The 13,594-nt window shown below is 53.8% G+C and overlaps 1 protein-coding gene across 2 annotated transcripts in view; it reads right to left on the bottom strand.

Moving 5' to 3' along the window:
• Positions 1-1,556: 1,556 nt before the first annotated feature.
• Positions 1,557-13,594, bottom strand: part of WWP2 (WW domain containing E3 ubiquitin protein ligase 2) — a 40,345-nt gene continuing 28,307 nt past the window's right edge. For both annotated transcript variants that reach the window (XM_060276012.1, XM_035117796.2), the window contains 13 exons: positions 11,410-11,491; positions 10,816-10,944; positions 10,379-10,457; positions 10,129-10,200; positions 9,926-10,014; positions 9,158-9,317; positions 6,248-6,381; positions 5,296-5,436; positions 4,740-4,860; positions 4,085-4,189; positions 3,638-3,734; positions 3,234-3,306; positions 1,557-3,128 (listed from right to left, as the gene is read on the bottom strand). In XM_060276012.1, coding sequence (XP_060131995.1) covers positions 3,029-3,128; positions 3,234-3,306; positions 3,638-3,734; positions 4,085-4,189; positions 4,740-4,860; positions 5,296-5,436; positions 6,248-6,381; positions 9,158-9,317; positions 9,926-10,014; positions 10,129-10,200; positions 10,379-10,457; positions 10,816-10,944; positions 11,410-11,491 — 1,382 coding nt within the window. In that variant the 3' untranslated portion in view covers positions 1,557-3,028. The remainder of the gene's footprint in view (positions 3,129-3,233; positions 3,307-3,637; positions 3,735-4,084; positions 4,190-4,739; positions 4,861-5,295; positions 5,437-6,247; positions 6,382-9,157; positions 9,318-9,925; positions 10,015-10,128; positions 10,201-10,378; positions 10,458-10,815; positions 10,945-11,409; positions 11,492-13,594) is intronic.

Genomic DNA, 13,594 nt, shown 5'->3' with positions numbered 1-13,594 from the left:
CTTGAGAGCCTGGAAGATGGCAAAGCTTGCCCCAACACCTTCCAAGCCGTCACACCCTAACGCTGGCAGGGGCCACTCACCTCAAGTTTGGAATGTATGAGGGTTTCACAGGCCAAACAAGGGCATGGGGCTCGCCCTCCTGGCTTCCCAGAGTGCCTCCCCCAGCAGTGGGAATCTCTGGCTGCTTTGCTTCCCCAGAGAACAGGGTGATCTTCTTTCCCTGCAGCAGAGCTCACAAAGCCAGCCAGTGCCTCTTGGCCAAGCTAAACATGTTTTGCTGCTCCCTCCTTCTGCCCACAACACAAGGCTGCTCTCTGCCTTCAGGGACAAAGCTATGCTTTTAAAGACGGCAGAGAGAGGAGGGGAAATCTTTCCGCTACAGGCCCCAACCCCTCCCCTCTGACAGTCCTTCAGGTAGCAAATTCCCTCCCTTCAGGCCCTGGAAACTTCCTCTGAAACACAGGGGGCTTGTCTTTGGCACCAAATGCTGCCCAGCAGAGCCATTCTGGCTCTGGTTGTGCGCTAAAGAGTTGGGGGAAGTGGTCACACCTCCCCCCACTCCCCACCTTCGCTTCCAAATGCCAAGAGCAGCAGCCTGTGTGCCCAGCCTGCAATGGCTCCGTTGGCGCCAGGCTAGCTTGGGGGCCTCTTTGGTTTCCCTGGTTGGAGCAGGAGAGAAGTCAGCTGGGGAAGGCGGTGGTGGCGGCCTGGGACTGCTGCAAAATGTGGCTTTCCTGTCTGAGCATTCGAAGAACATAAGCAGAGCCCTGTAGCTCCACCCAAGTGGGCCCCATCTAGCCCAGCCTGCTGTTCTGACAGTGGCCTGGCAGACACCCATCCTGGAAAGCCCAATAGCACTCCTGCTTATAAGAACACCACTCTCCCCAGCCCCTTCTGGGCACACACTTTCAAAACCCAAACAGGAAAAACATTGAAGTCCAAGCAGCCTACATGAGCCCTCCTGCAACTGAGCCCCTTGGGGTCCTTTCTCCACTCTTCCGCGTGCATGCAAACTTGTGCAGGCCCTTGAGCAGTGGTGGCAGGAGCTGCTATGCCTCCCCACTTGTGCTGCGAAAATGTGTGCCACTTCTTCACTGCTGAAGTGGACTAGACGGGGAGATTCGTCTAGGTGCTGAGTTGTATGACAGACGCAAGTATTTGCAGCACAGCAGTGGGCTGGGTGATGTGCTTAAAAGCAAGGAGAATTTAACTCCTTTTGGTTGCCCTGGTTTTCCAGGCCTGCCTAGGGCTGTTCTTCTTTGCCTGTCCACAGGATGTTCCCCTTTCAAGCCAGAGCATTAGGAACGGGGTCAAAAACATCCACCCAAGCAGGGAAACAGGCAGGAGTCAGGCCAAACTCAACTGGGTCATCCTACAGTGGGGGGATTGGGGAAAGCACACAAACCAGAGGGTGATGAGAGCTGCAGTGCCCCCACCTGTGGCTCTTCAATACAGCAACAACCTTCACCATGTACACATTTGGGAACCGCCCCACCCAGCACCCAGGAGAAGCCGCAACAGGCTTCCAAAGCACAGAGGGACACATGAAGCCCACAAGCAGCTGCGGATTGTTTATTGCACAAGAAATTGGCGTCACTGAGGCAGGATGATGCAGTACAAAACTATCCAGGATCCCCATCAAAAGCTATTGCAATTCTTTGTATCCACAGACATTTATATACACATTTTTATATATATACACACACTTACAAACTGAATGAACGCACACACACACACACGGTCCAGCTCTCATATGCAGACATACACCTTGCTGTGGAGGCTTGAGGCGTCCCCACCCTCCGTTATGTAGCCATAGGACACACACGCAGACATATGCCACTCCCACTCTTGCATCTGGTCCCTGTTCTCAGGGTGTGCCAGCCACACATACGCCAACCAGAGGATTTAAAAACAAAACAAAAAACCACCCAGAAATGAAGACGGGGGATTCTTCTGGTTCGTCCCCTGCCGCTTCTTCCTGCCTTTTAGTGCAAAAAAAGTTCAGAGTTCTGCACTTGGGCTAACCTGTTTTGTAGACATTCAAGGTAAAGGCTTCCCTCTACAATCTTGCAGCTCACTGGGCACCAATGCTTCCAGAAAAAGAAGATGCCCCACTTCCAACAAGACTTGGAACAGCTCAAATCAGGAGACTCAGGTTCTCCATGCTTGGCTGAAGCCTGGTTTGGCCTCCCCTGCAATCTGGGCAAAGGCCATCCTCTCTCTTCCTGAGGGCTCTGGGTCTGTAGCCTTTGGGGTTGAGTGGGGTACTCATTTGCTGCTTTCAACAGCCCAGATCCTGCTCCATGACACAGCTGGGGACTGCCTGGGGCCCTGCCCTGTCTTCTGCTTCATGGGTTTGGGGAGGAGAGGAGCCTGCCCACTGCTCTCAGCAGAAAACCAGCGTGATTGCAGCGCGCAGAAGCCTCATCTACCAGCACAGGGAGTGGGAAAAGGCCTCAGGAAAGAGGAGGTGGGTTTAGGAAAGTTGTAGGGAATCCTGCCTCTAGATCCCACCCATCTCTACTGATCCCCAGCGGCTATCTGGAGCAGGGGCTCACAACACACTCAAGTGTCCTTCTAAGGGGGGGAATTTTCAAAAGTGCTCTTTTTCCCTGTGCAGAATGCCTTGACATAATGTTAAGGATGTCCTGGTGGGGTGGTACCAGTGGGGGGTGGGTCTGGGTTGCTTTAAAAGGTAGCTACGACAAAAGCCCATGAGGCCCATAGATGGGGCAGAATGGCCGCATAGCTCAGAAATTGGTACAAGGAATCCACAGAGAAGGAGGTGGATACCACTTGCAGCCACTGCTCTGCTGGAAAGCAATTCAACTGAATATTTTTTTGGGGGGAGAGGGGGGCAGAGAAGTGAAGCACCTTCTGCAGCCTCTAGTTCTCCAACCACGAGATCTAGGCCTGGGCAATCCCTCTTCCACAAAGCCACCTCCTTCCACCTTCCTTCCTTCCTTCCTGGAAATTTGACTCCATTTCCAGGTATTCAGGATGGCTTCCCAGGAGGATCTCTTTGTAGTCACTCTTGCCCAAAGCCCTCTGTCTCCTCAATGGCGTAAAGGAGCTTCTCCTTCAGCTGCTCGTAGCTCTTGTAGGGAGGCAGGTCCAGGCGGTTGAAGCTGCAAAAGGAAGACAGCACAGCCAATCAGCAGGGGGAAAGGAAAGGAAGTGCCCTCCCACCCACCCAAAGCATGGGCAGGAAGGGCCAAAGCAGACTAACTCACCATGTGTGGCTACGGGGAAGCCAGGTCTCCTTGCCAACCTTATCAATGCAGAACTTCTGGGGCCCATTGCTGCCTGTCAGAAAAGAAGCACAAGATCAGAAACCCACAAAAAGTACCCCTGGGGTGTGACAAGAACACACAGTTGCACTTCAAATGCAAACTGGCTTGCAAACCATCTTGGCAACCCCACCCCACCTTGTAAGACTAGAGCTGAGAAGTAGATTGAGCTCCTTCACCACAAGCAAAGGCAACCAAACAGGCTCAAAACAACTTCCATGTGCCACCATAGCCCTGCTCCAAGGCTGACAGATAGAACCACACAACCCTCCCCCCCATGAAGTTCTCCCACAGTCACTCAGCAACATCCCCTGCCTCCCTCCCTAGGCAGCCAAATGCACAAATACCAATAAGCTCAGCGAATCCTCCGACTGGCAACCGGCAAGTCCCCGTCACAAACTGCAGGAGCCGGATTCTCTTCTCGTTGTCCATCTCCTTGACCACCTGCAGCCAACATGGTTGGGGGATGTCAAACCAGGCTCCCACCTTCCCAAAAATATTTCAGGCTCTCAGCGACAGGGATTTGCTCAAAGCAACACTGACTGTGTTAATAACAATGACAGCTAAGTGCGGGGAGAGACATCTGGTTGGAAGTCAGATCCTTTGACTAAAAGGTCCTGCAAACAGGTTATGAGTCACGGTGACTTACTGATGAGGAAAATGCACTCTGCGCATGATCAGAGACATGTGTCAGTACTCTGCCACATCCAAGGGTTTGTCCAGGGCAAAGCTTCCTTTCCCCCTGTCCATACAGGGGACCCCTTGGCCAGGAGCTCTTCCTTGGGGAGGCTCACCTGCCAGAACCACTGGATCTGCTTGCTGTTCTTGGTGTAGTGCCGATAGATGGTGTTCTTCTGCCAGTCACTCATGTCAATCTCTTGCATGCCGCACAGCATCAGCTAGAAGGGAGGAGAAGGCGAGAGGGGGCCCAGCCCGGGTCACCTGGAGAGTCCAGAGGCAAAACCCACCAAGGCAAGGCTTCTATCATTTTGAGAGTGTGGCTGCGGAACTTGGGCATCTTGCAGACTGGAAGCTAAACTTGACCTGCCTACTTGATACATTGGACTAAAATGTGTGTGTGTGTTTTACAAGTTTTACTTCCCGATTAGTCAGACGGTGAGGGGCTGTAGGGAGATTCAATTAGTCAGAACTTTTTTTAAAAAAAATTCAAATTGAGTAAATACCAAGGTCCCTCTGAAATGTCCCTTTCTCTCAATAATTGTTCCACTGACAATCATTTAACAGTCAGATGTCTCGCATTCGCAAGGAGTGGCAGCCTTATTGAGGGGCTGCAGGAACATAAGATGGTAGATGACCATGTAGCTGGCTCATTGGAAGCCAGAGAGTAGATTACTCAACTGCCGTGACCTCTGCACAGCCTGACAGAGTACGAAGGCAGAGCCCAGGGCAGGAGGACAGGCCCCTCACGCTCCCAACATCCCAGCTCACCTCCAGCTCCTTCTCATCAAAGTACCGCAGCCACTCCAGAGGTGCCACCTCATTGAAGCCATCCAGAAAGGCCTTGGTCTGCTCCTCCACACCCCGGGTGAACCGCCAGTCCGTCAGCAACCTGCAAGGATAGACAGACTCAGCACCCCTTGGGCACCCAAAGACCTGCAACTGATTGACCTGGCCCTGGCTTCATCCAAACCTCAGCTACGTGACCCTATTTCCTGCATTTCATGGATTAATGAACACACACACCACAATTGAGTATCCCAAATGCCTTATCATCTGTTATCGCATTCATCCTCAGAATCAGCCAGTGAAGCTGGTCCACAACGTTCCCATTTTACAGCTGGGGGAACTGAGCACCAAATGCCCAAGGCTAGCATAACAACAGAGTGCAGAGCTTAATTTCGTGGCCTACCACACTGCCTGGTCAGCAGCCCCTCAAAGAGGCAATTCCTGGAGTCAAATGGCATGCAAAATGAAAGAGCCTCTGTGGCCAAGCTGCTTCTTGAAGCACCTCTAAGCCTCAGGAAAGCAAGGACCAGGAACTCACATGATGTACTCGTCCTTGTTCTCCTCAGTGACCCGGATGCTCTCTCCACCCTCCTTCAGCTCATGGGTGGTGACCTTGCCCAGAATCTCCATGTCCTGAATGAAGTAGAGTTCCAGGCCGCACTCCTCTAGGTTGTTCTCTCTGCAAAGGGTGGGAGAGAGAAGCAGCAGCTGAATCTTCACTAGGAGGACAGTCGGGGACCTCAGCAGCTGCCACTAAAACCTACAAGAATCATGCTCTGGGGGCTAAAGATCACAGGCCAAGTGGCTGCTGTAGATGGCAGGATATCCCGAGTCCCAGGCATGCATGGCATCCCTAGTTGGGACGGACAGAACTGCCCCTGCAGTCTCAGTAGCTTAATTTCCCCCCAGAAGATACCACAAGACCTGCTCTCAGCATCCCCAGCCCTAATTTGGTTTGCAAACCACAATTCCTTGGCGCTATGCCACAAGCAGTCCCCGCCAATTTCATCCTCCCTCTTCTGCTCATTATAACAGCAACATTCAGATCAAGGTCTCTTCTCTAGGTGGCTATTTCACTTTTCCCCTTTGCTCTGTCTTGTTTGTCACCCTCTTTACACCAGGGTGGGACCTATTTCAGCTGGAGGGTCACTTCCCCTTGTGGGGAACCTCCCAGAGAGGTCTGGAGGGCTACATTTGGCCCCTGGGCTGGCGGATTGCTCCTCCTGCTTTTACACTGCAACCCTCAGCCTTCAGGCTTTGGGGCACATGAAACACAGAAGATGAGAGCAACTAAACGCTGCGCACTTGGGCAAGGTGCCAGGCGACAGCAATAGGAGAGGGGCGGGGGCTGTATTGCTGGGTGCTATAAGATCACCACAGGTTAAAAGTGGCTGTGCAAGCCATCAGTGGGTTTGGGGCAGCAGCTCCATGGGACATGGGCTCAGGAGGAAATTGGGGGTGGGGCAAGCAGCACCCTTGCTGGCACTGACTTGATCCAGACGATGGAGTTGTAGAACTCGGGGTCGATGGACTCCAGGTCCTTGAGGGTCGGCCGCTTGTTCAGCATGCGCTTGTAGAAGGGCAGTGTGAAGCCCGTGTCGATGAACTTGCCATGGTACAGAGCCTACAGCACAAGGAGACACACACACCACGAAAAAGTACATTAGAGCAAGCTTAGCAACAAACCCCCCCCCACACACATCAAAGGGGCAGCTGATCCCACCAACTCTCTTCTTGCATTCCCCCAGACACACACCTCCACTGCACTCTAGGCTCCAATGTTATTCATTTTTAAAAAATTTAAGGTGCCGATATACCAGAAACATTTAGCCCCGTCTTCATTTGGAATCCAAGTCCCACAGAAAGCCCAGCCGACGACAGGACAAAAATCACATAAAGTAGCATAGTGGTTGTGTGTGTGTGGACTCCATTTCTGGTCTTTAAAACACAACTCATTTCAATGCCCAGAGAATTGGGTGCCGTACCCTGATGTCTAAAAGGCAACAAAATGGGTGCTAGGCATGGTTCTTTAGGGAGGGGCACTCCAGCTGAGGTGTCACCGAGAAGAAAGCCCTCTCTTCCTTTGCCAACAATAAGGACCCGCAAGTAGCAGAGCCCTTGCTTGGCATGCAGAATGTTCCTGATTCAATCTCCGGGCAGGGCTGGGAAGGACCTTTGCCTGAAATCCAGGAAAGCCGCTGCCAGCCCGTGTATGGCAATACTCAGCTAGATGACCCAAGGAAGGGGCCTTATGTTTCTGGTGGCACTCGGCAGTACCTGCGCCTGAAGCAACAAAGCTTTAAAGGCTGAAAGCCGCAGGGACTGTTAGCACACACACCCCACCCGCATTTTTCTTTCCAGCGGGTACCCAAATGTCCCCCTCTGGGGAGCTGAGGGAGCCAGCCTGCTCCCCAAACAGCTCTGGAGCAACGTTTGTTTAATCAAAACTCCGCAGCCACAGAACGGTCTTCTGGGAGCCAAGAATAACGCAGACGCTTTTGCGCGTCTGGAAAAGACCAGCCCGGTGGTGAGTAATAGTCTAGGGTTTGGAGGGGAAGGGGGAGCCAGGAGGGGAAACCATTGGGAAAAGTTCTTCCTGCTCTTTCAAAGGCCAAAGGAGGGCAAGCCCACCCAGGGATCAGGCCCCGAGACTCGGTCTGGGGGCAGCGCCTGCCCCCTAGAGCACCGGGGGGGGGTGTTAATTCACAAGCAGCCCCTTTAGGTGTGGGCAGCTTCATTTTCCTCCTGCAGAATTCTCAGGCCAGGCCAAAGGCCCAAGTTTTCCTCCCCTTTTGCTAGGAGGATCAAGGGCGGGGGGAGTTACACTCCTTTCTCTGCTAAGAAACAAAAATACAGAACTCTGGAAAAAACAAGGGAAGAAAGTGTTCCATGACACACACTTGTCACAAAGAGGCCACCTGACCTGATCCATTTTTCCTGGCTGCTTCCTTTCTGCTCAACGAAGTCAGAACAGGAGACTTTACGTGCCATTTCAGAACTCAATGGATACAAAGCCGTCTTTGGCCACAGAATTAAATTTAGTTTTGAAGAACGCAAATATTTTGATTCCCACTCTGCAAAACTCCCCTTCTTTTTTTATTCCAAGGGAAAAAATGATTTCTCTTTCCTGTGTACACCTTTTCCCAGCAAAACTGTTGGGAGGGGCAGAAATGTGTCCCTGTTGCCAAAGGAACCAGGCCAACGTGCAACAGGGTTGCCTTGGCGACAGACACCCCCCCACCCCACCAGAGAGTTCAAAGCTGCTTGCCGTGACACCATCATGTCCTTCCCCACGTGATCCATGAATGGCCAGAATACAATGGAGAAATAGCAGCACAGCCAGAAGCAAAATGCTGCCAGAACACTGGTTGGCCAGGTGAGGTGGGTGGAATTGGACAGGATGAACATTGCAAAGCGGCTGCTAATGGCAATGGGTGCTACTGGGAAAAGAGGGGGGTGCCTCCCTTTCACCTCAAAGATTGTTAAGAGCAAACACTTGATGCATCGCTCCTGAAGATTTCACAGTAGCCTCTCCTGAATGCCACTAGAACTACAGCTCAGTATCAGATCCCAGAGAGGTAGTAGCTATGTTAGCCTCCTGAAGAAAAAGCAACAAAAGAACCTTTCTGGCAACGTAAAAACTGTGGCCAACGGTTTTTTATTGTGGCCAACAGAGCTTTTGAGGACTCTTTTTTGCTAGATGCATGGATTCCATCAGTCGCCAGCTAGACAAAGCTCCTCTCTCCTGTCTGAAACCCAGCCAGCACAGCAGCTTCCCCCGACCTGGTACCCTTCATCAGCCGCAGCCAATGGTTAGGGGGTGGGTGGGATTTGCAGTTTGACACATCTGGAGGGCACCAGGCTGGGCTGGGCAATACTAGGATAGATCAAACCGTGGCCTGATTTGACCTAAAGCAGCTTCATAGGAACACAGGAAGCTGCCTTATTCCAGGACAAACCATTGGCCCACCTAAGCATAGTACTGTCTCCACTGACTGGCAGCAGCTCTCCAGGTTTTCAGTCAGGAGTCTTTCCCAGCCCACCTGGAGATGCCAAGGATTGAACCCGGGGCCTCCTATATACAAGGCAGACACAGTGCCACTGAACTATGGTCCTTGCTTTGCAACGACCTGCACTTCTTGGTTGGCAATCTGAGTTTAGAGAAAAAGTTGCCTACACTGTGATGAAGCACCCTCGAAATGCAAGTGGCGTGGCTTGTGCAAATGCTACAGAAAGCACAGCCACCAATGATTTTGCAGTCAAGGTGAAGGGCAGAACTCCCGAGGTAGTGAGAGACAGGAGAAGCCCCACCCAGCCCCACGCCGCCCCTGCACAAAAGCCTTCAGAGGCAGAGACGGCCTTGGCCCCACCCCCCAGGTGCTAGTATAGGAGATGCTCACCATGGCGATGAACCTGCCAATGAAGCGGAAGTAGGTGAGGTGGTCGGGGTTGATGGACGAGGCAGGGTTGATCTGCAGGCAATAGTTGTTCTTGCCAGCGTATTCAAACAAGCAGTACATGGGGTTGAGCACCTCGTGGGATAGAAGGAAGAACCATTCGCTGTTGGGGTGTAGGAGGGGGGGAAGACAAGGAAGGCGGATGAGAGCCAGCCCAGCCTAGCCATTCAGGCCCAACCATTGTCACCCGTCCTGCGCAGGGGTGGGCGGAGGCCTGCGCACACAGGCTCCTTCGGCAGTCACAATCACTGCTCTCTCTTGGCCATCTCCCTCCTTTGGTGCAGAGAGCCCCCGCATCCTGTCCGTGGTTCTACCCTGTGGTAGAACAGCATGACGTAACCTACCATAGGGTAAAACCACTGGCAGGACACAGGGAGATGCGTCAGAAGCTCCTGCAGGGCGGGAGCGGCTGCCGTCTGGAGCAGAAGAAGTGGCAGCCCGTCTGGAACACGCTGGACTCGAAGCTCCACAGAGGAGGCCACCAGGAGGCCTCTCAAGTCTCAGGCTGCACAGCCAGCCAACCAGGGGACCCTCACACACTCTCTGCAGAAGGCCAGGCCCTGTCGATCCCACCCCGATGTCCTGGGTCACTTCCACGCTGCTGCTGCTTCAGCAGCTTTCCCAGGGTGGGATAAATCCCGAAGGACCAAGGAGGGTGGAAATTTGAAGCTCCCCCACCCCACCCCACCCCACTGTGCTGTGCTGACTCACCGGGCAATTCCGCCGTAGTCCAAACCCTCCTCCCCACGCATGATGATGTACAGTCGACGCCGCAGATCGTAAGGCTTCATGTTCATTATCTGAGCAGAGAGAAGTGAGTTGGCAGGTGCAGTGGGGAGAGGACAAGGGTGTTCTGCCCAAGGGATGACCAGCCTCCCCTCCCCTCCCCCCCCACCTGACCAGGCCTCAGTCACCTGCTGGAAGGAATCTTCGAAGAGTGTTTGCCGAGAGACACTGATCTTGACATGGCTGGGCAGCGCGTTGGACTGTGAAGGAGATACAGGTTGTGAGAGGCCAAATAACCCACATTTGGTCCCTGCATCCTGCCTAGGTTTGGGCATCCTCGTCCCCACCCACCTCCCGCCACCAGGAGCCACAGATTTTCTGGGAATCTCACAGCTTCTCCTCCTGCTCTGCTGGGAACATGGTGGATGAGCAACTCACGTGGCAAAGGAAGCGGAACTGGTGGAACTTCCAGCGAAAGCTTCGGTCGTATGCTCCGGGTGACCCACCTTGCTTACTCCTGAAACAGGAAACACGGCCTTAGCGGGACCCAGGCCACATTCACATTTATTGGGTCTTGAGACTGACTGGTTTCCTTCTCTCCCACAGTTTAAGTTTGTGTGAACATTCCAGATTCATTAGATACCTTCCAAGAACACAGAGTGGATATCCCACTATCTTCAGCACTGTATCTGGAAGGTCCTGAAAGCTCCCACAATGCACTGCACCATCCCTCAAAGCCTGGCTGGCAAACAAGGGTCAGATGGCCAAAAATCCCCCCTCACAAGGAATCCTCCATCCGGGAAGAAACCCACAGGCACCTGGAGCCTATTCTGGGCGATGCCGATAGGACAGAGCACCACACCGGAGAGACTTACCCTGACTCAAACCCGGGGCGGGGGTCTTTGAAGGTGGTAGTGCGGGTGTTGTGGTCCACAAAGTAACGCACCCGCTCGTTCGTATACTTCATCTCCCAGCCAGGTGGCAGCGCTGGCTCCTGGATCATCCTGAGCAGAGTAAGAAGTTCAATGACAACACACACCTTGACCTGATCTTTTCCCCCTGCCCAGGCCCACCCACTGCAGCAGGAGGCAGCGGCAGCTTCTGCTCCTGGTGGTCTCAACCCATCTCACAAAATGCTCCACCCATGCCCAGTATGCTAGCTCCAGTTCAGCCTTGGGCAGGAACCAGGAGTAGACAGAGACAGTCATTCTGCCTGCTCACCAGGCTTTGAACTAAGGGCACATGCCCAAGGGCCTGAGAAGGAGCCTCCCCTGCCTGTCCCAGGAGAAACATTCCTCCAGCCGCTGGGAATGTTGCAACTCAGGTCCATCTGTGGGGCCCAGTGGACAGATTGAGACCCCTTGCAAGCTTCCTATGCCCCTCTGCAGGCTGAAAAGACCTCACAGCTGCCCCAAGGCTACTAGACAGGAGTCCCAGAGTGCAAGACAGCAAAAGGAACCCAAGCCTACCCCTGGGTGCGGGGGTCCTCCCATTGTGTGGTGCGGGTGTTGTGGTTCACGTAGTAGATTCGCCGGTTGTCCTGTCTTTTTTCTGGAAGGAGAGGGAAAGAATGGAGAGGCAATGTTAGTTTTCCTCTCTTTGGCCAGGCTGGATTGGGGCCCAGCAGGGAAATCTAATGGGGAATCCAGAACCAGCAGACACATAGCAGCCAGGCTCAGATGGGATGAGCCTGACACGCCAGGGTTTTCCGACATGCTCCCTGTCACAGCAGCACTGCTGTACACACAGAGAGAGTTCTGCCTCCAGGTCTTGCATGGAAGAGGCCCAAGACATGCCAGCCTCTTCCCACAAGGAACTCAGCCTTGCCCCTCACCCCTCCTTCCCCCACCTGGCACCCCTCCAGCTGGAGGTACCCTCTACTCCACTGGCTAGGGCTGATGGGAGCTGGAGTCTCAAACATCTGAAAGGTTCGGGACCACTTCTCTTCCTCCTCTGGGGGAACACAAGTTGCATCCCAGTCAGCACCCCCTTGGCTCAGGCACAGCTCATCTCCCAGCCTCAGAGGCCTAGCTTTAGGCACCCATTTCCCAGAGAGGGAGGTGGTGCCCATGAATGAGAGTCTGTGATAAACTCCTTCCTCTGCAAGCTCACAAGCAGGACAGCCTCTCTCTCCCCTTCCCTGCTCACTCAAGCTCACCTCTACCCCACTACAACAATGCTTGCTCATTCCCCCAGTTTTAGCTCTGAAGCCCTTGACGGTTCTACCACAGCAAGCAACCTAACGCCAGGCCTGCAAAAGGTGGGGAGGGGCTCAGTGCACCCCCCCTCCCAAACTGCCCCCAAACAGCTGGCCCTTCCCCTGACCTCTCAGCCCCAGCAGGGCTGTTCTGGAGACTCCACTCAGCTACCTGGGTAGGGAGCCTGGCCTGTGTGTGCAGGATCAGCCAAGGGCAAAGCAGATTTGTTGACTCCTAGGGAAAGAGTCTTCTCCCACCCCCACCCCACCCCCACCCCAACAGAGCAAGAAGAACCCACAGCCATGGTAGCCTGTGATCCAAACAGCAGAAAGGTGCCTCACCACTGCCACTTCCCTGCTTAACCCCAGGGCCGTCCCTCTCTGTTTTTCCCTGCCCAGGATGAGTGCCGAGGGAGGGGCAAAGGGTCAAATAAAACCATCAAGGTCCTCATGATTATCCGGCAGATGGCCAGCAGGTGTCTGGACAACTGCGTCTGTCCATCCTCTTCAACCTCCCACTACCACCACAAGTGCAAGACTGCCAAGAGCCAAAGCTTGACATCTGTCTCTCTCTCAAACACCGGGACCCGGTTTCAGTGAGGCTGGGTGCTCAGCCCTCTGTAGTCGTAGTAGTAGTAGCAGCAGCAGCAGCAGCAGCTGACAACCTCTCCTCCGTCTCCAGCAAAGGGAAGTTGCTGTTGATGCTCAGGCAAAGATCCCAGCAGCCCACAGTGGCATCACTGACCCAAGCTGCAATGATTTCTCTCAAGACTGTTTGAAAAGGGTCCCCCTGGTGAGAGCTGCCCCCCTCCAGGCATCCAAGAGCATCTCTCCTCAAGTCCATCCAGTCGTGTTTCTCAGCTCCTGAATCCTTGCAGGCAGTCCCTGCCTCTCCTGGGGCTGCTCTTGCCAAGGTCCTGAGTCGCAAATTGGGTGGGGTGGAGAACTGACCAAACAGGAGCTCTCAATTCCTGATGTTTGGACTTCCAGACCCCACTCCCCCAACCTGCTGGACAGTCCAGTGGCCTCCCACAACATTTCTGCTAGGCCTTTTACAAGAGCACAACACACACACAGTCCAGTGTCAGCAACACAGATCTCATCTGGGCTTCTTCTGAATTCCCTCGCAAAGGTAGGGGGCAGGGGGGAAGAATGACTGTTGACATCCCTTAGTTTCCTTCTAATTGGCCCAGGGTCCAACGGGAGGCAGCATCCTCTCCCCATGCACACACACTTCCCTCCTTCCCCGGGTGTTAGCATCAGATCAGTGAGCCCTGACTCCTTTGACACATCCCAAGCTCTACAGTGGCTCTACATTCCAAGAACCACTTCTACCTGCTTCCCAAAGTGTCTCCACCATGGACAAGCTCTCTCCATCCCCTGTACTGCCTAGCATCACCTCCCCTTCTCCCCCAGGTGCAGCAGGGACAAGGCAGGCTCCAAGGGGAGCCCAGCAG

The sequence above is a fragment of the Zootoca vivipara genome, chromosome 6 (genome assembly GCF_963506605.1).
Source record: "Zootoca vivipara chromosome 6, rZooViv1.1, whole genome shotgun sequence".
Classification (NCBI taxonomy): domain Eukaryota; kingdom Metazoa; phylum Chordata; class Lepidosauria; order Squamata; family Lacertidae; genus Zootoca; species Zootoca vivipara.
Note: the sequence above shows the minus strand (reverse complement) of the source record. Positions and strands in the feature narration are given on the sequence as shown.